The 23231-nt window shown below is 41.7% G+C and overlaps 1 protein-coding gene and 1 long non-coding RNA gene across 3 annotated transcripts in view; one reads left to right on the top strand and one right to left on the bottom strand.

Moving 5' to 3' along the window:
* AIFM1 (apoptosis inducing factor mitochondria associated 1) overlaps positions 1-23231 on the bottom strand; it is a 36037-nt gene that overhangs the window by 7811 nt on the left and 4995 nt on the right. The window contains exons 2-10 of one of the 2 annotated variants that reach the window (XM_003918264.3): positions 18843-18985; positions 12517-12616; positions 10800-10924; positions 10539-10669; positions 8520-8610; positions 3648-3732; positions 2906-2982; positions 1403-1511; positions 186-293 (exon numbers count right to left, since the gene is read on the bottom strand). In XM_003918264.3, coding sequence (XP_003918313.1) covers positions 186-293; positions 1403-1511; positions 2906-2982; positions 3648-3732; positions 8520-8610; positions 10539-10669; positions 10800-10924; positions 12517-12616; positions 18843-18985 — 969 coding nt within the window. Of the gene's footprint in view, positions 1-185; positions 294-1402; positions 1512-2905; positions 2983-3647; positions 3733-8519; positions 8611-10538; positions 10670-10799; positions 10925-12516; positions 12617-17529; positions 17661-18842; positions 18986-23231 lie in introns of both variants that reach the window. The other variant, XM_003918265.5, reaches the window with a different exon arrangement.
* Positions 12600-14528, top strand: LOC108583892. The gene is made up of 3 exons (XR_001898717.3): positions 12600-12669; positions 13354-13387; positions 14205-14528. It is a non-coding gene; the product is annotated as an uncharacterized LOC108583892 (long non-coding RNA).

Raw genomic sequence — 23231 nt, 5'->3', positions numbered from 1 at the left:
CTTCCAGGAATTTGGGGCATCTGATTCAGAACACCTAGATGAACTTAGCTGACTGGAGAATGGTGGAAACATTTTACAGGCCAGGTGATAGGGCTTATGTCAAGGGGGTTCCCATAGAAGCGAAGTTTGCCTTAGGTCACACTCAAAGGAAATAGAGTGGCAGCATATAGAAACAGTCTCTCTACCTCGTCTGACTTTTTCCATGGTCCAGTTGCTGAGGTATTCAGGGAGGATCTTTCCCATATTTCCTTTCTCGGGGAAGAGCTGAATCACTTCTGTGCCCAAGGCTCGAGCTGGGAAGAAGAAACAGAGTAGTTACAGCAGGAAGCAAAAGTCAATCCTAGGAAGACAGTAAGAGAAGTAAAGGAGCAGCAGGCAGCCCTCACTAAAGACAGGGCAGAGCTGCAATCCAGGCCAGAGCGCCCACTTACAGGACACTGGGCATGAGGGCCTCAGTGCTCAAGTTCATTTGTAACGCAAATACAACAGGTATCAGAACTTCTGGCCCCAGATTAAGCTTCAGATGGTGAACTCTGTGTACTTCCACCCATGCAGTCACCTAAGGCTTACACAAGTGCTTTGCAACCTCTGAATAGGAAGCATCCTCCTGAAAAGATGCCCTGATTTCATATATCTGAAAAAGAACATTAAGATAACTAGTTGCCATGAAACATTCCAACTGGAGCTCACAGATCCGTCAAGCTGGGAACCATCATGTGCCCAAAGAAGGTTTTGGCTTTTTACACGAGGCAGCAGTTGAAAGACACCTATAATTCTGTAGTCTGCATTGCTCTTATCATCTCCATAAGTTACTTTCCTTAATATTTTATTTCTAAGGAGTCCTGGCATAGAGGTAGAGGAAAGGAAAGAAAGCATTGCTGTTGGCAGGGTGCAGTGGCTCACACCTGTAATTCCAGCACTTTGGGAGGCCGAGGTGGGCGGATCACCTGAGGTTGGGAGTTCAAGACCAGCCTGACCAACATGGAGAAACCCCGTCTCTACTAAAAATACAAAATTAGCCAGCTGTGGTGGTGCATGCCTGTAATCCCAGCTACTCTGGAGGCTGAGGCAGGAGAATCGCTTGAACCTCGGAGGCGGAGGTTGCAGTGAGCAGAGGTCGCACCATTGCACTCCAGCCTGGGCAACAAGAGCGAAACTCCGTCTCAAAAAAATAAAATAAAATAAAATAAAATAAAATTTAAAAAGCATCGCTGTTAAGTTGCTCAGGTGACAGCTTTTTGGTCACCAAGGGATCCCTCACCAGAACTAATCTCAGTGCTTAGCTTTTCACTGTATAAACCTTAATTAAACTCTACGGATCCTGCCAAACACATCTCTGGGATTCACAGAAAAGCTGTATAAGACTAGAGAAAGAATATCAAGGTCACTCCTCAATACTCACCCTTTCTGCCAAGAGCACAGGCCAGTTCGCTACCAAGGAAGCCCCCACCGATAATCGTAATTGATTTGACTTCCCGTGAAATCTTCTCCAAGCTTCTAAAGTCTCCAATCTGCAGGACCACATCAGTTTAGTCCATTAATTTCCAAAAGGGGCATAGGATAATAATACTAGGAAGTAGTTTCTTCTAGATCTTCGGCAACAGTAAATTTTCTCCTTGTATAAAGTGACTCAATTAAAACTTCTATATTATTAATGCAAATTTCTTTCTTCATGGTAAAATTCCTTCTATAAACAGTGGTTCTCAATTGGTGGCAATTTTGTCCCTATCTTCCCCAGGAGGACATCTGGCAATATCTGAAGACATTTTTGGTTGTGAGAGCAAGTAGGTGCTCCCAGCATTTAGTGTACAAGAGGCCAGGATGCTGCTAACATACTACAATGGCATAAGACAGCCCCTACTACAATTATCCAGCTCAAAATGCCAATACTGCAGAGGCTGACAAACCTTGTTCTAGGAAGAACTTAAAAGACAGTACCCAGTCTGGCCAACAGGGTGAAATCTCATCCCTACTAAAAATACAAAAAACATTAGCTGGTCGTGGTGGCACATGCCTGTAATTCCAGCTACTTGGGAGACTGAGTCACAAGAATCGCTTGAACCTGGGAGGTGGACGTTGCAGTGAACCAAGATCGTGCCACTGCACTCCAGCCTGGGCGATAGAGTGAGACTCAGTCTTGGAAAAAAAAAAAAAAAAGACAGGGCCGGGCGTGGTGGCTCACGCCTGTAATCCCAGCACTTTGGGAGGCCAAGGCAGGTGGATCACAAGGTCAGGAGATCGAGACCATCCTGGCTAACATGGTGAAACCCCGTCTCTACTAAAAATACAAAAAATTAGCCGGGCATGGTGGTGGATGCTTGTAGTCCCAGCTACTTGGGAGGCTGAGGCAGGAGAATGGCGTGAACCCGGGAGGCAGAGCTTGCAGTGAGCCGAGATTGCACCACTGCACTGCAGCCTGGGCAACAGAGCGAGACCCTGTCTCAAAAAAAAAAAAAAAAAAGACAGGACAAATCTTATCCCTGAAAAAATGACAGCAGTTTTTATACGCACAGTGTTAAACAGCAGAACACCCCCTTGCTTTTTCTTTAGGTACTTTTTTTCTCTGAAGTCTCTACACAGCAGTTGCAATGAAAATGCCAACAGGCTATAAGGGGTTCCAATGAATCAAACACATCAGGAAAAAAACAACTATGGAAGAGCAATCAGAAGAATCTATTGCAAGCAATACAAACACTCCATTTTTTCCGTAGGAGCTTAAAACCCTTGAGTGAGGTATCTGAGGTGCAGAGAGAGGAAGTGACTTGCTCAAGGCCAGATAACAAGTCTGGAGAAGAGCCATAAATAGAACTTGGATCTCCCAAGTCCCGGGTGGGTGCTTGGGGACTGCAAGATTAAACTACCTCTTCAAAAACAACACAAAGAAAACACTAAAGCAGACAATTACCTTTCTGAAAAGCGTTGTTCTACTCTTCACCTCTGCTCCAGCCCTATCAATGGCAGACAGACTTCTTGGAGTACCTCCTGGAAATAACAGAAGGAAAACCCTTTAGCCCAACAAGCAGGAGCTAGCCCAAACAATACTCCCTCCACCACACAATGGTGGAGCCCTCTTCACTTAGCACCATGGCAGCAACAACAGGATAGGATATGAAGGCTTTGTTTGCCTTCAGCTCGCCTCCCAGCAGGCTTTTTGTCAGTTGTCTTTGAGAAGCAGATTTGAGAGTCTGTCTTCAAGGGGTACACCCTCCCCCTAGGTGGCCAAAAGGCCTTACTTTTGGCTTCCATGTTCTCTTCGAGTTTCTCATGAGGATTTGCCAGCTAGCATAGCTACATGGGTTTGATGAATTGCTTCTGTCTCCTCTCTTGGTTTCTGATTGCAACTGGCAATGAAGCCACAAACAACATCACTTTTAGGGCACAGGGCACAGGGCACAGGGTGAAGGCTAAGCAGGGAGAGAAAAAAGGGCAACTTCATGCCTTTACTGGGAGAAGAGCAAGGATCATCCAGAAGGGCTGGTGATCCAGGATGCCTGGACACAGCCAGCTTTTGTACCAAGAGAAGACACCCACTTCAGAGAGTCTGGGTTTCCATTTTCTTAAGTAGTAATACCTTCTACAGAGAAAGCTGGACTCTAAAACTTGAATGAGCTGTATCAGGGAAGAAAGCCATCTCCAGAAATGCTCACCTGTTGCAATCAAGCACTTTTCATAGGTTACTTGAGAGCCATCATTAAGTTTCACCATGTTGCCTCTCACATCCAGCTGTACTACCTGGTACAGTCACACACATACACAAAAGAGGTAGAGATGAATTAGCTTTGAAAAAAATTTATTGATATATAATTCACATCAAAATCACCATTTTAAAGTGTGGAATTCTGTGGATTTCAATATATTCACAAGGTTGTGCCACGATCACCACTATCTGATTTCAGAATATTTCCATCACCACCCCCAAACTCCAGGCCAATAAGAAGTTGTCAGTCCAGGACGGGCACAGTGACTCATGCCTGTAATCCCAACACTCTGGGAGGCTGAGGCGGGCGGATCACTGAGGCCATGAGTTCGACACCAGCCTGGCCAATATGGCAAAACCCCGTCTCTACTAAAAATACAAAAATTAGCCAGGTGTGGTGGCATATGCCTGTGGTCCCAGCTACTGGGGAGACTGAGGTAGGAGAATCACTTGGACCTGGGAGGCAAAGGTTGCAGTGAGCCGAGATCATGCCACTGCACTCCAGCCAGGGCAACAGAGGAAGATTCTGTCTCAAAACAAAACAAAACAAAAAACAAACAAACAAACACAAAAGTTGTCAGCCCAATAAGAATTAGTTCTTGACCTAAAGCGATCCTTAAGAAACCATATCCAAGTAATCATGGGAACCACAGTTTCTGGTACCCAGTTTTTTCAGGCAGTCATATGTTGGAAATAGACAGAAAGCAGGTAACATTAGAGCAAGTCATGACAGTCCTGAAGCCCTGCCCCATGTGTGGAAAAGGAGAATCGGAATAGCCTTTCTTATTTGGCTGTTTGGAATTACTTATTATTACTTTGTTAATAACCCTCCTACATCTACAACATTTTTACAGAATGCTTTCTCCAACTTGTAGCCTTCACTGAAACTTGGCTCTCTCTTAAGGAGAGCTTACATGTAGAGGCTGTTAGTTCCCCCACACTCCACATCGCAAGGCCAGGAGGAGGTGTTGGCATTTTGCAAGCTTCTTGAGGTTACTGGTCTGCTGCTTCCAGATTCTTGTACTTTCATTCTCTTCTGAGGGACATCAGAGGAGTCCTATATTCCTATGAATCACTTTTTTGAGCCACCTCCTCGCTACTCCTCCTGATTCACTGAAGACCTTGGAAACTGGCTCATACTGTTCCTCATCTTGTTATCTCCTAAACCGCTCCTTCTACCTCAATTATCCTACTTGTTGGTCACAATTTTCCATCCCTTCAGCTTTCGCTCAGTCTGTCTCCTATACTTGCTTTCAATTTTCTCTGTTTATTTGACTAGCTGCTCCATTCTAACTAATTTGGGCTGATGGTAGAACATCCAAACTGTTCTTTTGCCAGTACCTTTAATTCCCTTGCACCCTACTCCTTCTTATGGTTAAGAGTTTGAGCTTTGGAGTCAGAGAGAATAGGCACCCAGTCTTTGCTCCACTCTTTACTAGCTATGAGACCATTCAATTAAGCACCTACTATGTATCAAGTTTAGACAGTGATCCTCACTGCTTTCAGAGTTTAGTGGCCAAGACAATTTAACAAGCACTAACAGTAATCAAGAGTGATACATGTGATATGAGTGGTAAGAACAGTGCAGGTAGTACTGGGAACATATGACATATGCCATCTAGTCAGGGTGGGTTGGGTAAAGCTTTCTAGAGGCAACGACATGAACTGAGATCTGATGCAGCTTCTTTAGCCTCCTTTGATTTGTCCCTGGTAAGCTCCCTCTTCAATCCAATCCCGCTACTCAACCCTCACGTTGCTCGCTCTCAGATAACCATCTTATGTTCTATTGTATTGTGAAAACAAATGAAGCCATTAGATGTGATCTTCCACAGCTTCCCATGAGGCATGAGGGCTCCCCACCAACCCTGCCCAGCCTATTAACATTCTTGTCCCATCCAACAGGTCCCGCCTTTGATTCTACGTCCTCTTCACGCTTTTATCCAATTGCCATCTCTCTCTTCTCATTTAAATCTTTTGAAAGAGTACTTTACCCTCTTTTCTAACTTCCCAATGGTATCTGTTTTATTTTATTTTATTTTATTATTTTTTTGAGATGGAGTCTTGTTCTGTCACCCAGGCTGGAGTGCACTGATGCAATCTTGGCTCACTGCAACCTCCGCCTCCTGGATTCAAGCAATTCTTGTGCTTCAGCCTCCTGAGTAGCTGGGATTACAGGTGTGCACTACCACACCCGGCTAATTTTTGTATTTTTAGTAGAGACGTGTTTTCACCATGTTGGCCAGGCTGGTCTCTAACTCCTGACCTCAAGCGATTCACCTGCTTCAGCCTCCCAAAGGTATCTGAACCGCCAAATCTCACGGTGCATTTTACAGTTCTTTTCTTCCCAGATTCCTCTGCCACAGTAATACTGTGGATCACATCCTCCTTCTTGAAACTCCCTATATCCTTGGCTCCTGTCCTCAGGTTTCGGGTTCTTCTTAACCCTGCCTCCTAAAAATTGGGGTTCCCCAGGGCTCTATCCTTGCCTTACTCCTCTTCTCACCAGATCAGTTCTCCCTGGGAGGCTTCACCTACTCTCATGGTTTCAATTCCTACACATATGCAGATGATTCTCGACTCTCTGTCTGAGCCCAGGTCCCCTGAGCGTAGCAGTCATATGTCCAACTGCCCAGAAGACACCTTCACACAGATATTCCACTTCATACTTAATGGTCCAAAACTGAATTCTATCTTCTCCCTTAAACTAGCTCTTCCTCTTGTAATGTCTTTTTCAGCTGGGGGTACCCTGCCATCCACTCAGACATGCAGGCTAGAAATTAGAAAATCATCTTTGCCTCCTCCATCTCCTACCTTTAACCAACCACCAAGCCTCATCAAGCATGCCTAAGCATGCCTCAAGTGTGCTCCCTACCTCTCTTCACCTTTCTATCAAGAAGTAATACTGGCTGGACATGATGGCTCACGCCTGTAATCTCAGCACTTTGGGAAGCCAAGGTGGGTGGATCACCTAAGGTCAGGAGTTCGAGACCAACCTGGCCTACATGGTGAAACCCCGTCTCTACTAAAAAGACAAAAAAAAAATTAGCCAGGTATGGTGGCGCATGCAGCTACTTAGGAGGCTAAGGCAGGAGAATCACTTGATCCTGGAAGGCAGAGGTTGCAGTGAGCCAAGATCACGCCACTGTACTCCAGCCTGGGCAACAGAATGAGAATCTGTCCAAAAAAAAAAAAAAAAAAAAAATTAATACACTGTACACTGATGCTATTAATAGTTTAGGCTCTGGAATCAGAATATCTGGGTTCCAATTCTGTGGCCTCAGACAGACCCGGGTTCAACTTCTCTCCCTACCGCTTACTAGCTATGTGAGTTTAGGCAAATTATTTAAAATTTATTTATTTTTAAAAATTTCAACTTATTTCTCTGTAAGAGGGAAATAATATTCACCTCATAAGATTATTGGGAGGATAAAATGAGATGGTACACATAAAGCATTTAATAACTGTGCTTACAAGATTAGAATAGGTACTATACAAATTTTACCTCTTACTTTCTTCTTCATCATCATCATCATCACACCACTACTATTCTAATTTGGGCTCTCATCACCTGTTGCCTAGATTATTGCAATAATCTCTGAAATGGTCTCCCTCTAGTCTTGTCTCACTGAAATCCATCCTCCTCACAGCCAATAGTGATTATTTAAAATTCAATTGCCTAAAATGCAACAGCTCCCCAGCTCTCCAGTGCAGAAAAAGCTCTTTCATGCAAAGCCCTCCACAATCAGGCCCCCTGCTTCATCTCTTGCCACTTCCTAATTTGTACCTAACTGCTCTGTCAGTACCGAGCTGCTTCTATTTCCTGGCACCAAACATGCTTTTTTGTACCCCTGTGCTTCTGCTTAAATGCTGTTCTTTTTTACTTGAATGCTCTTCACTCTTTCTCTAGTCGGGTGAATGCCTCTTCATTCCATAAGACTGCCCATTCTGTAAGACCTTCTCCTCCAGAAAGCCTTTCCTGATGTCATCACTCAACTGGGCATGCTTCCCCGTATTTCCCACAACATAGTGCACAGATCTCTCTTCCTACACACCTATGTGTTATGATTATGTATTTATGTTTCTGCCTAATACAGTTAGCCCCTAGAGGGCAGGGCCTGAGTGTTGTTTACACATAGGGGACACAATGTCTCATTACCAGTTTATCAACAAACCTATATCCATCTTCTCTGTCTAATGTCCCCTTATAGGAGAAGTGGGTATGTTTCTAACAAACGACAATCCCTCCATTTATGCTGTGTATCTCATCTACTCTGGGCTTTTGCTCCTTCAGAAAACACCTCCCTATTGGAACACTGCCATTAGTTTACACACACACTCTAGTACCTGCCATTAACAACAATAAAATATAACAAAACCATCCTGGGACTCCAGAAATACCCTCTAATAACTGACCTTATTACTCAGACACTCACCTTTTAAAGTCTAACAATATCTTCTATGCTGAGTTATGCCCAAATTATTTTACTATAATGAATAATACATATTTGTCAATCTTTTCTCATCAATAATCCCAGAGAGAAGTTAGCGTGGGAAAATAGGAAGGATGAGGAAGGGTAGAAGAGCAAATAGGAGAGATAACAGCTTTTAGGGTCAAGTTGAGTCAGCATGCTACCCTAGGCTTTGATACTAGTGCTTTCCCCAGAAAGACACACTAAGCATTATTAAACCTAAAGCAGCTCGATCCTTCTTTGATGAGCTACAATGGCAGGACAGACATAAATGGTAATGGAAACACACATCACCATACTGGCTGGTGGGCACGTACGTACAGCCTGACAAAGGAAGCGGTCTACTAGCTCACCTTCTTCCCAGTGAGGACGGCCACACCACCATTCTCAATGTGAGGCAGGTCCTGAGCAGAGACATAGAAAGAAGGTGGCTGGAAATATATGCTGTATGGAGCAGAGAGGGAGAATATTATAAGCATGTGGAACTGTTATCAGCTTCCCCCATAGCTTTAATAAAACTGCTTCCATTATCAGAAACTGTAAGGGACGTTTTCCAAAGTAAGTCTCCAAGTCTATTAAATCGTGGTCATGACTTGCTTACATACAGGCATCCAGATCAGGAGTTCTCAACCTGGGGCAATTTTGCCCCCAGGGGATGTTTGCCAGTGTCCAGAGACAATCTAGGTTGTAACAACTTGGGTAAGGATGCTACTCATATCCAGTGGGTAATGGCCAGGGATGCTGCTAACCATCCTACGATGCACTGGACAGCTCCCCACTCCCAGCAAAGTGTTATCCTGCTCCAAATGTCTATAGTGCTGAGGCTGAGGATCTTGCTCTAGATTTAGTTTCATTTCAAAGTAAGAACAAGTGGAGCACTCACGGAGCTGGTATTCACATATCCACCCAAATGGGTTGTCCAGAATGGTGCTCTTCAATGGAACAACTAATTCTAGCTCCTGAGATGACTCTGCCTCAAACAGTTATCAACTATGATATATTAATATTAATTAATTTATTAATATTGGCTGGGTGCAGTGGCTCAGGTCTGTAACCCCAGTGCTTTGGGAGCCCAAGGTGGAAGGATCACTTGAGGCCAGGAGTTTGAGAACAGATTGGGCAACATAGCAAGATCTCATCTCTAGAAAAAAAATTTTTAAATTAATAAAAAGCACATGGTGGTACACACCTATAGTCCTAGTTACTCGGGAGGCTGAGGTGGGAGGATCACCTGAGCCCAGGAGTTTGAGACTGCAGTGAGCTACGATTTGGCCACTGTACTCCAGCATGGGTGACAGAGCCAGACCCTGTCTCTAAAAATATGTATGTATGTATGTATGTATGTATATATGCATAAATATACATATAAAGTTAGCCACTAACTTAATTGAAAGTATACATCCTGTTTGAAAATGGAACATGATAGTGGGGGTGAGGGAGAAGGGTAAGTTTGTAAAATTTGGTCTGGTATCAAAGCGGTCACCAATGAGAAAAAAACTGGAACCCAAAGAACATGGTACTAAAATTAAGAGATCTATGTTGTCCTTCAAAAGGAAAAAGCTTCTGGACCTGTATCTCCAAGTCTGTCATGCAAAAATTCTAACAGAGGCTCTTCCTTACAGTCTTCCTACTCTACTCCTGAAATTCTAAATGCCTGCTAGGCTGTCAAAGAGAGTGCTGTTAAATAGTTTCTTTTCTTCTGCTCTTGTAGGACATGTCTAGGCAAGTATAAAGAAGTGATGGCTGGGCGCAGTGGCTCATGCCTGTAATCCCAGCAATTTGGGAGGCCAAGGCGGGGCAGATTACAAGGTCAGGAGATCGAGACCATCTTGGTCAACATGGTGAAACCCCGTCTCTACTAAAATACAAAGAAATTAGCTGGGCGTGGTGGTGCGTGCCTGTAATCCCAGCTACTTGAGAGGCTGAGGCAGGGGAATTGCTTGAACCTGGGAGGCGGAGGTTGCAGTGAGCTGAGATTGTGCCACTGTACTGCACTCCAGCCTGGTGACAGAGCAGCAAGACTCTGTCTCAAAAAAAAAAAGAAAAAAAAAAAAAAAAGAAGTGACAATACAGGCCAAGTTGATCTTCACCTAAAGAAACTTAACATAAAGGTTCCAGAAATAGGAACATTAGTATTTCAGAGGCCAATATTACACCATCAACTGTTGGTAGATCTGGTAACAGAATCCAGGACTCTTGCCCTTTGTAGACTGTTATCTCTAAGCTGTACCAAGTGTGGACCATAGTAGACTCTAGTGGACAGCCAAGTCATCCCTCCTATTCACTGTACACAGTCAGTGGCAAAATCCTAACCTACTCTCTGTGCTTAGCTGAAGTTGTTAGTCAGGCTCATTTTACATAGGCAAACACACCTTCTCTCTTTTCCATTCCACTGTTTGAATCGCAGTGTCTTTGTGACATTTGGGTCATCTGAAAACCACAGTTCTTTTGAAAGAGGAGGTCGCATGTATGGCAGCTCAGGATCTTCAGATACAATCAGTACCTTCAGACATAAAAATCATGATGCTTATCAGAGCCAAGTAATTTAAGAGGCAAATGTCAAAACGTTCACATTAGCTAAATACTTGCAGACTGTACCCTCTGCACCAAGCCAAAAAAAACATGTACCTTACCCTGGCCCCAGGATCCCGAGCCCGGATGGATCTGGCTGCAGCAAAAGCAGCCGTGCCTCCACCAATTAACAGAAAAGGAACATGACTTGGCACGCTGTCTTGAGGAACTTCCTCTCCTTCTGAAGCTGAAAGCAACAGAACACACTGGATGAATCTTCTTGAAGTCTCAGATGATTCTTTGCCACTGTTAAAAAAAAATCACCTTGCACTTGTCTCAATCCTCCACATAAAGCTAGCAAAACATAGGACCTACATTAACCTTGACAATCTTCACAGCATCCTGATGGGAGAGGAAAAGCAAGTATCCCTTTCATTTCATAAGTGACAAATAGGAGAATGATTTCACCAATGTCATTCATTCATCAGTTCTGAACTGGTACTAGGACATGGCTTAAATATTTAGTTACTTCTAAAACATTTAGAAAGTATACATCAGTAGGCTTCTGCCTTTCCCATCAATTTCCTAGAGATCACCAGGAAAATATCAAGCTCAGTTTCACCTTCCATTAGCAACAAAGGGAGAAAATCCAGGGGGTCAATTGGGGATTATTATACAATGTTCAAGAATAAGGAGGTGCTTTTGAAAAAAGCAGAACAAACTGCCCACCCAGAGTTGTGGGGCTTATTAAAGGATTAAAACATTCCTCTCTGAAAATTGAAGCGAATCATGTGAAATGGAAGTGATGGCTAGGGTATGTGCTTTAGGAAAGCAAATATACCTTTAGCAACTCAAAACTGCAAAGACTCAAAAAGAGAACAAAACAGGGGAACAAAACCAGAAGAATTTCCTCATTTAAAAAATGGCTTTTGGCCGAGTGTGGTGGCTCACACCTGTAATCCCAGCACTTTGGGAGGCTGAAGCAGGCGGATCACCTGAGGTCAGGGTTTCAAGACCAGCCTGGCCAACATGGTGAAACCCTGTCTCTACTAAACATACAAAATTAGCCAGGCATGGTGGCGTGTGCCTGTAATCCTAGCTACTCCAGAGGCTGAGGCAGGAGAATCGCTTCAACCCAGGAGGCGGAGGTTGCAGTGAGACAAGATCAGGCCACTGCACTCCTGCCTGGGCAAAAAGAGTGAAACTCCGTCTCAAAAAAAAAAAATGGTTTTCATCTCTTTTCCAATAGTTTTCCTTGCTAAGCTTGCCTTTTAAGAGATTTCTTTTTTTTTTTTTTTTTTTTTTTTTTTAAGACAGAGTCTTGCTCTGTCGCCCAAGCTGGAGTGCAGCAGTGTGATCTTGGCTCACTGCAACCTCTGCTGCTTGGGTTCAAGTGATTCTCATGCCTCAGCCTCCCGAGTAGCTAGGATTACAGGTGCCTGCCACCACACCTGGCTAATTTTTGTATTTTTAGTATAGATGGGGTTTCACCATGTTGGCCAGGCTGGTCTCGAGCTCTTGACCTCAGTTGACCTGCACGTCTCGGCCTCACAAAGTGCTGGGATGACAGGTGTGAGCCACCGTGCCCAGCCAAGAGACTAATATTAATATACAGAAAAACAACCAATCATAATCATCACTAGCTTTATTCTCAAACCCAAATTTCAGCCAAATGCTTTAAATCACTCCCAGTTCTAGGGTAATACCATACTTTCTAGATGCTTGCAATCTCATACCACCATTGCTTCTACAAGACATCCATGAATCACAGCACCCCAACTGTTTATAACTTTCCCTTTGTGAGTCTCAAATCATAGCAAGAATTAAGGGAATACTCACCAGATGATGCAGCCTTTTTCTGTTTCTGCTCTGGTGTCAGCCCTAACCCTGAAATTCTTTCATTGTATCTTTTTTCGTCCTCTTTTATAGTCTTGTAGGCCTGCAGATCCAAACATGGAGAAAGTTTATTTCACCATACAGCTAGCTCATACTGTAAGTAATATTATCTTTCAATTAAATGAGAAGCTTTTGTCTATCTGATGTTAGTTCCTCTATGTCAAAACCACTAAGACAAAGTTGTTTTCTTAAGAAATAAAAAATACTGGGTGTGCACATGCTTGGTATGGAAAAAATATGTGTAAGCAGATGAAAATATTCCAGTTTCAGATTTTTAGGCTCTCTGTAAAGAATTCTCCCCATATTTTATTCTGAATGTACAGTTTAAGAAAAAAGAAAAAAAACATTTTATACTAGAAGAATAAAGCACTAGAAAGGGCTAATCTTTATATGAAGCACAGAACGGGGGTTTGGACTATGCTGGACACTAGCTGTGAAATCAATCTATAGGGGTCCTGGGTAGGAAGCTGGGACACAAGTTTTCCTGGTCAACATTCTGGCTTTTGCTGCGTACTCACATAGTGGTCAGAAACATGGCCGCCTGTATTCTATTTTTAGAGAGTTACCCATCATTCCCTCAATGGTCTGTCCTTTTCCTAAACTCACGAGGTAGAAGGGATCTCATTCAGAAAAACCACACAGATTATTTACTAGGGGGTCAAACACCTTGCTTAAACACCTGTTATATTCCAAATATTCTATCTTCTCTAGCCTTTCAAATTGGAAAAGGGTAATTTTACCATTATGACTAGTTGTGTTGTTTTTTTTCTTAACATACAGCACCAGAGTTTATTGGAGACCTTTTAAAGAAAAGGTAGGCAAGAATGACTTGACATTATAATGCTTTTGTCTGGGCATGGTGACTCACAACTGTAATCCCAGCACTTTGGGAGGCTGAGGTGGGCAGATCACCTGAGGTGAGGAGTTTGAGACCAGCCTGGCCAACATGGTGAAACCCCGTCTCTACTAAAAATACAAAAATTAGCTGGGTGAGGTGATGCACGCCTGTAGTCCCAGCTACTTGGGAGGTTGAGGCATGAGAATTGCTTGAACCCAGGAGGTGGAGGTTGCAGTGAGCTGAGATCACATCACTGCACTCCAGTGTAGACGACAGAGTGAGACTCTGTCTCAAAAAAAAAAAAAAAACCTACAACGCTTTCACTCTTTTGTACCCCACAGGGTAAACAAAACAGGAATTTAAGTGAACATATGTCAAATGAAATCTCAGATTAATTAATTGTAGGAGAAAGTAAAGACAATCAGAGGAACTATCATAAAACATATTCTTTTTTTTTTTTTTTTTTTTTGAGACGTAGTCTCACTCTGTTGCCCAGGCTGGAGTGCAGTGGCGTGATCTCAGCTTACCACAACCTCCGCCTCCCAGGTTCAAGTGATTCTCCTGCCTCAGCCTCCAGAGTAGCTGGGACTACAGGCACACGCTACCATGCCCAGATAATTTTTGTATTTTTAGTAGAGGTGGGGGTTTCACTATGTTGGCCAGGCTGGTCTCGAACCCTTGACCTTGTGATCTGCCCACCTCGGCCTCCCAAAGTGCTGAGATTACAGATGTGAGCCACCACACCCGACCCCATAAAACATATTCTAAGAATACTTCTATGACTTCCTTCCAGAACAGCCCATCAGGCAATGTGCTGCAATTGAGGAACCTGGACCCTGAGAGCTGGGTTTAACTTGGAAGCATTTAACATTGTGACAAATGAAGTAGAAAGAAGTACTGTATGTGAAAAGACAATAGCTACTCCTTGAATTTACTACTAAATTTATCAAATAAACGAATTCAATTAACATTAATTTCAGGAAGAGTTTTTATCTTGGCATCAGATACTAATACACAAGTCCAGTATTTACTCATACCTTAAAAACATTTAAGAAAGGGACTTTGGCTGGGCACGGTGGCTGACGCCTGTAATTCCAGCACTTTGGGAGGCCAAGTTGGGGGGATCACTCGAGGCCCGGAGTTCGAGACTAGCCTGGCCAACACAGCAAACTCGTCTCTATTAAAAATAAAAAAAGTAGCTAGGTGTGGTGGGGCGCGCCTATGATCCCAGCTACTAGGGAGGCTGAGACAAGAGAATCACCTGAACCCGGGAGATGGTGGCTGCAGTGAGCCGAGATCGCACCACTGCACTCCAGCCTGGGTGACAGAGCGAGACTCTGTCTCAAAAACAAATACACAACAAAAAAAACCTAGAGGGGAAAACTTCTCAAGAAAAGAGAAGAGAGAAGAGAAGAGAAGAGAAGAGAAGAGACGAGACGAGACGAGAGGAGAGATGAGGTTTTACCTAAAAAGATGGCTTACTCTGGTCAACATGAATGAAAAGAGAAATAAACAGGGGCCATGTTCATTGAGAGGAATATCCCAAAATAGCCTAAGCCCAGCTCACACTTGCTAATGGCTTACACATGAAGGGAAGAGCAGACCAAGAAATATCTAGGTTTAGTGGGGAAAGGGCAAGAATGAGGTTGGTATGTCTGATATATATATAAATGTATTTATTTCTTTACCTTTCCCCCAAGGGTTTCTGTACTCCTAGTTTGCACAGATTTCCAATTAATGACATGAATACATGTCAAGTTAAGAAAAACTATAAATTTATGAAAAATATTAGTGAAGACAACTTTTCTAAACAGATGAATATGGTGGCATTTATCCAACTTAATGGGATTTGAAAGGCAACAGGTCATTTTCTGAATGAGGCAACGCAATCCTATAGTTTAACAATGGCAAAGGGCCCAAATACTAAATCTTATTAAATATTCTAAAGGCTACTTTGGCTCTGCCCACCAACAAAAAATAGAGGACTGAGATTTGAGGATCTGCCTCAGGTCCTAGTGAAAGTTACCAGCAAAAAGAGGAAAAACTCTCACATCAATCCGAATCAGAAGTTCATATTTACAATCCAAGCAGCGGAAGCACTGTTGAAATCAGTGTTTTTCAAACTGTGGTTGCATGCCGTTAGTGGGTTGTGAAGTCAATTTAGTAGGTTGCAACCAGCATTAGACGCAGACACAAATGGAAGAGAACAGAAGCTAGAGTAATTACATGACACCTAGTAAGAGTCGTTTTTGAAGCTCTGTTTCTGTTTTATGTATTTGTGGTCATAAAATGGGTTGTAAGAGAAATGTATTTCTCACTGCAGATCATGGTAAACATTTTTGAAAGTTGGCAGTTTACTCCCTTCTTTTTGGAGGGTAAAGTGGGAGGGAGGTAAAGAGCTCCCAATAAAGGAATTGCCAAAGTAATATTTATACTTAAGTTAGGAACATTTCTTCAAATGAGAGAAAAAAGTTACGAAGAAATACTGCTCACTGTTATGGACTGAATGTTTCCTATTCCTATATTGAAGCCTTAACCCCTTATGTGATGGTATTTGGCAATGGGGTTTTGGGGAGGTGATAATGGTTGAATGAAGTCTTAAGGGTGGGGCCCTAATCAGATAGGGCTGGAGCTCATATAGGAAAGGGAAGACACCAGAGTTCCCTTGCTCACTCTTTCTCCCTGTCTGCCCCCCACCCCCCAAAACCATGTGAGGACACAGCAAGAGGGCGGCTGTCTGAAAGCTAAGAAGAGAGCCCTCAACAGAAACTGAACCCTGTCTGACCTTGATCTTGGCCTTTCCAGCCTTCAGAGCTATGAGAAAATAAACCTCTGTTGTTTAAGCCACTCAGTCTGTGGTGTTTTGTTATGGCAGCCCAATAAACTAATACAAACGTTCCCAACAACTTACAGCAATATCTGATCAAATCTGAACATCGATTTTAAATTCATCGTTCTCTTGAGACTAATACCAATTTCAGACAAAAAAACTAAGCCACCTCAGATCAAGTTTTCAATGATTTAAAACAAAACTGTACATAACAGTTCAATAACAGTTGTAGGTAGACAAAAGCTTATCATTTAACCTGGAACCACTTTATAATACAGTAGCTTCATTATTACCAGTGTTGGATAAACACAGAGTACAATGAGGCATTTAACTGAATGACTTGAGAGGAACTTGTGCTTCTTAGATATTTCTAAGGCAGGAGAAAAGAACAGTGACCAGCCCTGTCTTGTAGCTTGGCATCAAGAGAATTTGCATGGTCAACTCTGTGGAAGCCATCCAACTCTGGTACAGCAACACAGACCAGGAATTTATCAGGTTTAAATTGTTACCAACATACTGAACACAAAGGCTTTAATCTATTTTTGAATGAATGGGGTGGAACTGATGGGAAAAGTTGAGAGATATGAAATGGAAAAAGTAAGGCTCAGAGGGTAGTATCTGAATTACGAATGAGAGGCATTAAAGAAAGCAATCTACATGAATGTGTTAGCTTGTACTGCTTCAGCCACTTTTGACCAAATTAGAGATTACAAAGGGACACTGCCAAATGAATTTACTTTGAAATAGAGGCTGCAGGTGGAAAGGTAGATAGGGAGAATATTGCAATTTCTATGGCTTTTTGGATCTCCTCAGAAGCATTCAATAAAATGCCTTTTCACAGTCAAAGTCTGGCTGATTGTTTCCCACAAAACACAAAAATTACATTTTACCTAAAATGATTCAAAAATGGACGGTGTTCACATTACCTTTATTTGCTTATTTAACATTTAGTCTGAGACTGTCTTGTTAGATATGCAGCACTAAAGCACAATATAATTTGGTATCATACAAAATCATTATAAAATTGGCAAAAGTTTCAAAGAAAGAGGTAATGATGAGGATTTGTGATCATCATTAGACTTGTGGCTTTAGCTATATCTGGTAGGACTTCAACAGTTTGAAGAATGAGATTTGAGGACTCGCTAGTGACTGACAATGTCCCTTTAATAAACACCTAGAGAAAGCACATGCTGTGAATGTTTTATTATATTCTAATGTATCAAGTTTTCATTAGTGCCATGGTCTCACCCACCCTACCCCAAAATACATTTTAGTGTAAGCATCTTACATAATAAACTCCTGCCCCAGTGACTGTTGCTCCTACAATTAAGAAGTACACTAGGTTGCTGCCATCTTTCCCAGAAGCACCTGTAGATGCTAGTGATCTAGAAGGGGATCCTAGGTGATGAGACTGCACAACTGTAGGTAAAGATAAGGCCAAGAGAGAAACAAAAGGAAATAGAGCACTAAGAATTAATGAAGAAACATTCAATACAAAGGCAGGGAAGCAGTTTTGGTTACCCTGTGCTAAAAAAAGAAGAAAGAAAAAAATGCTGCTCCAGGATTGCAGAATGTATATTTCATCAAATCACATTATCAGACAGCTCTCACCTATTTCTTACTCTGATTTGACTCACAATAGGCAAGAACTATCTACTTTTCTTGTCCATTTGGGAGTCACGTTTGGCAGAGCATGAGGATATAGGTAGCTTCAAATAATTTTCACGTCCCTTTCTTTAACCTAGCAACCAAGGAACAAAGATAAATTCACTGTCTTACCAATGTAGAAAAAAAACCCTAAACTTGTAATGGCTTAATAAGTAAAACAAACAGCTTGCTTCAATCAAGGTGTTACTAGGTGTTATCTAAGTTGGTTCACTCAACCTTACAGGATCCAACTTTAGACTGATCAGCTTAGTCACAGTAAACCCTGCCAAGTTAGGGAAAAAACACCCACAGAATAATTCCTCTGTGACCTGCTAAGCTGATCGGAGTTCATTTAAGGAGATATAATGGTGCTAATACTACGTAGCAATTAAACACCATATTTCTCACCTCAAACAAACTCCATTCTAAAATCAGTGATACTAGCCCTGCTTCTGTAATTTAGTCTTTGGGTGAGATTCAGGGATAGCTTTCCTTTTAGGAATACTTAATATTTTTTATTGAAGGCTGTTGTTTTTTAATGTGAACCTCAAGCTGAGGAAAAATAAAATGTCTGACAAATAGGTCAAAATCAAATATTGTGCTAAGGAGCTGCAATGGATTTTGACTTTATTCACAGGTTAGTGTGTGACATCCAAGAAAACAGGTACAATTTTGTGGGTTACTTGAATCTAGGAAAACACAGTGGCTTTCAAGTAAAGAGGAAAAAGACAAGTGAAAAGAGCAGAAATCAATCAACATGAGATTAAATTTCAGTCATTCCCGAATTGGCTCCCATAAGATATTAGGCAGCAGGCACTTAAAAGAAAGCTTTTTGAAATTTTTTCCAAAAGGAGAAAGGGGAATTAGTTGCAAAAGTTTTAAAGCAGAGTACTATCGAGTCTATTAATGGGAGCTGTTTGGCAGCTTCTTTACACACGCTGCTTTTCTACTTACATAGACACCAGCTCCTACTGTTGATAAGCCCACAATAAGGACTAACACAGAATTATCGATTTTGCCCCCTGATGCACCAGAGCTAGCCATTTGTCTTGTCATCTGGAGTTCTAGAGGAACATGCCATCGCTGGAACAAGTTGCCTAAGAAACATAATTTATTAAGACACACACATACAAAAATAAAATAGTTAATACATATTTATGATTAAACGTCAGTGCACTGTACAAGACTTACTGCCCACAGATATTCACCGTTAAATGGTCAAGAAAAACATCATAAAAACTGCATACATAAATACTACAGACAGCTGAATGAACACTCTTAAGTTGCTGAAGTTTTTAAGAGTAAAATTTAATGCTGCCCAGTGAGGAAATCTTCAGCTTCCAGAAAAGATCATGAAAAACATGAATAGTTCATCAAATACCTCTCCCTTCATGTCTTTCCCATAAATGAAGTAAACACAGAAAGATGACTGAATAGGTAGATATACAAAGTTAACCATGGGCTACCTGGGACATTATAATAACCATTTAAGGAGTAATCTAAATGGCTCCAATCTTGCACAAAATAAAACGCAACACACTCTAACCAGGACACAGTTCAATCTTGCATGAAAGGTAATATGTCCTGGAATACAGAAATGTTAAAGCTCAGAAGAAAATCAGAAAAATAAAATTTTAAATGAGTTTCTCTCCCCCAAAGAACTAAAAAATTTTGGACTATGAAATATTTTTTATAATGACAAAATTTAAAGTGTCCAGCAACTCCTTGGCTCTTACTCCTCCAAAATAATACAAAGGTTATTTTGATGTAAAACTATGCAGAGCTATGTAATGATGTGATGATCATAACAACACCCGTACATAGAAATATGTGAGTTCTGTAGATTTCTTTGTCTAGGGAGATGCTGACATTTTCAGATAAAGGAAGGTCTCAGTGTACCTTCTCTGTGATTATTCCTCGTGTTTGTTGACTATCAACCTAGAGCAGCAATTTTTTTCTGCAAAGAACCAGATGGTAAATATTTTCAGCTTTCTGGGCCTTTTGGTGTCTGCTGCAACTACTCAATTCCGCTGATGCTGCATAAAAGCAGCCAAAGGCAATACATAAATGAATGAATGTGGCCATGTTCCAATAAAACTTTATGGACACTGAAGTTTATATTTTATATAATTTTCATGTGTCAAGAAATTGTCTTTAATTTTTTTCAGCCATTTAGAAAATGTAGGCCAGGGGCTCACGCCTGTAATCCCAGCACTTTGGGAGGCCTAGGCGGGCAGATCACAAGGTCAAGAGATCAAGACCAACCTGGCCAACATGGTGAAACCCCTTTAAAAATTAGCTGGGCAGGTGTAGTCCCAGCTGCTCGGGAGGCTGAGGCAGAAGAATGGCATGAACCCAGGAGGCGGAGCTTGCAGTGAGCCGAGATCATGCCACTGCACTCCAGCCTGGCGACAGAGTGAGACTTCGTCTCAAAAAAAAAAAAGAAAGAAAAGAAAAAAGAAAAAAGGTCGGGCGCGGTGGCTCACACCTGTAATCCCAGCACTTTGGAAGGCCGAGGCAGGCGAATAACCTGAGGTCGGGAGTTAGAGACCAGCCTGACTAACATGGAGAAACCCTGCTTATACTAAAAATACAAAAAATTAGCCAGGCCACTAGTGGTGCATGCCTGTAATCCCAGCAACTTGGGAGGCTGAGGCAAGAGAATCGCTTGAACCCAGGAGGCAGAGGTTGCGGTGAGCCGAGATTGCGCCATTGCACTCCAGTCTGGGCAACAAGAGCGAAACTCTGTCTCAAAGAAAGAAAAAGAAAAAAGGAAAAAAAGAAAAAAAAAGCAAAACCCGCTCATGGCTCCTGGGGCACACAAAAGCAGGTGACTGACTGGCTTTGGCCTGTGGCTGTAGTTGGCAGACCCCAATCTAGAGCAGTGGTTCTCAAACTTGAGAGTGTATCCGAATGCCCTGAAGGGTTTATAAAACAAAGCCGGCCAGGCCCCAGGTCCAGAGGTTCTGATTCAATAGATCTGGGATGGGGCTCAATAATGTGCATTTCTAACAAGTTCCCAGGGGATGCTGCTGTTGCTGCTGTTGCTGTTAGGATGGGGACCACACATTGAGAAACATCCATCTAGAGCAGGTACATCCTATCTTTTGGCTTCCCCGGGTCACAATGGAAGAAGAACTGTCCTGGGCCACATAAAAAATATACTAACACTAACCATAGCTGATGAGCTAAAAAAAAAAAAAAATCGCAAAAAAATCTCATAATATTTTTAAAAAGTTTACAAATTTGTGTTGGGCTGCAGGTTGGACAAGCTTAGTCTAGAGGCTGACACATATGTTCCTGTCCTATCTAGGCTTTAAAAGACAAACAGAATGGACACTGGTAGTAGCATCCCATGTATACTTGCAGAGATTAGAGAAGGAATTTCCCCCTTGCTTTCATAATGTTAGGCCACAGACGGGTAAAACAAGCCCAGTGTGGATCTGTGGTTTCTCATCTGAAATCCTGGGGACCATGTGTATTTTGGAACTTTGAATTATCTGGTCTTAAGCATATGGGGCATATACCACATAGTGACAGCTAGCAAGGTAAAGGGCAGCAACTCATAGTCAAACATATTAATATGACCAATCATGCTAAGTGATATTTTAAAAAGATTATAAAGTAGCCTCTCTCCAGTTCAGGTCAGGTTTTACTGGCAAATGAGTTATGAAAACTTGATAGTCTTAAATTTTGGTCATTCTAAAATTTCAATTTCAATTTCTGAATTACAGATAAGAGACTTTAGATCTATACTCGTAGAAAAGGAAATGTAATTTTCTTTACTGTTCTTACCTGCTTTTAGAACTCTTCATCACCACATGAAATAAAATGGTTGAGATTTGGAAATAATGACAAATCATGAAAATAAAAACATGAGTGGGGCAGAAGCTTATCTCAATCTGGGCAAGCTTTTGATTTTCAGAAGCTTACAAAAATAATGAACCATCAGAAGTAGAAAGTGGTAACTCTCAGAGCTTAGAAAAGGAAACTGGTTAAGAAAAGTTCCACGTGATTTAGTTTAATGAATTTAGTTTGTCCTCCACCCGTAACCCTGGTTCATTTACTAAAAATAAACGTTTTTTGTTTTTGTTTTTCTTTTTTTTTTAATTCTGTTTACTCCTCCAGAAGACAGACCCTAAATACAGACATTATAACAAATTTGTTTTAAGATCATACTTGTGTTTATTCTCTTTCTGCTTGCTTTTCACACACTGATAATACTAAGTGTGTAGATTTGAGAAAGTTCAGCAGCTTTTGTCTCAATTTGCCAAAAACAAAAAAAAAAAGAAAAAAGCATTCAAAAGTAAATTGACTTTTTTTTTTTTTTTTTTGCAGGGTCTCACTCTGTTCCCAAGCTGGAGTGCAGTAGCACGATCTCGGCTCACTGCAACCTCTGCTTCCTGGGCTCAAGAGATTCCCCAGCCTCAGCCTCCCATGTAGCTGGGACTACAGGCATGAGCCACCAACGCCCAGCTAATTTTTCTGTTTTTTGTAGATACGGGGTTTCACCATGTTGCCCAGGCTGGAAAAGTAAATTGACTTTAAAAAAAAAGTAAACTGGTTAATATTTAAACTACTGCTTGAAAAGAAATGTAATACACTACTATCATTAATAAACCAACTTTTAAAACTTTCTGCATACCTACAAAGTGACTTTAATTTTGTAAAACGTACTAAGTATTGTCTGTTTACATTCCCCCTCCCCCCATTTTCTTTTCCCTATGAAATTCCTCACAAACCTTTCTCCCCACAGCTTCAAAATGTTAGGAAATACTGAAACATGCCTTTTCACTTGTCTTACTAACATGGAAAAGCCAACTTACTCCTTTTCATTATAGCACCAGTTTACTTATTTTAGGTTTTCTGCAGTCAAACCATACATACAGTACAATTTCTTCCTCACACTTAGGGTTTCATTCTTAAGAAGCCAGTTTGACCTGCGCAACAGCGCCTGACGCATAGTAGGTGTTTGCTCAATAAATATTTGTTGAATTAATGAAAGAAGGAAGAAAATAGAAATTCTTCCTAATTCTACTGATATTGACTGAACATTCTTATTACTATTAATTTTTTTTTTTTTAAATGAAAGGGTATCGGTATGTTGCCCAGACTAGACTCAAACTCCTGGGCTCAGGTGATCCTTCCACCTTAGCTTCCAGAGTAGGTGGGACTACAGGTATGCACCATCATGCCTGGCTAACTGAACATTTTAAATAATTCTTTGCAAAGAAATTTTAGCCAGGGCATGCGCAATGGCTCACACCTGTAATCCCAGCACCTTGGGAGGCCGAGGCAGGTGGATCACTTGAGGCCAGGAGTTCGAGACCAGCCCGGCCAACA

Source organism: Papio anubis, chromosome X (genome assembly GCF_008728515.1).
Source record: "Papio anubis isolate 15944 chromosome X, Panubis1.0, whole genome shotgun sequence".
Lineage (NCBI taxonomy): Eukaryota > Metazoa > Chordata > Mammalia > Primates > Cercopithecidae > Papio > Papio anubis.
The sequence above is the reverse complement of the archived record's forward strand: the minus strand, read 5'-3'. Positions and strand labels throughout refer to the sequence as shown.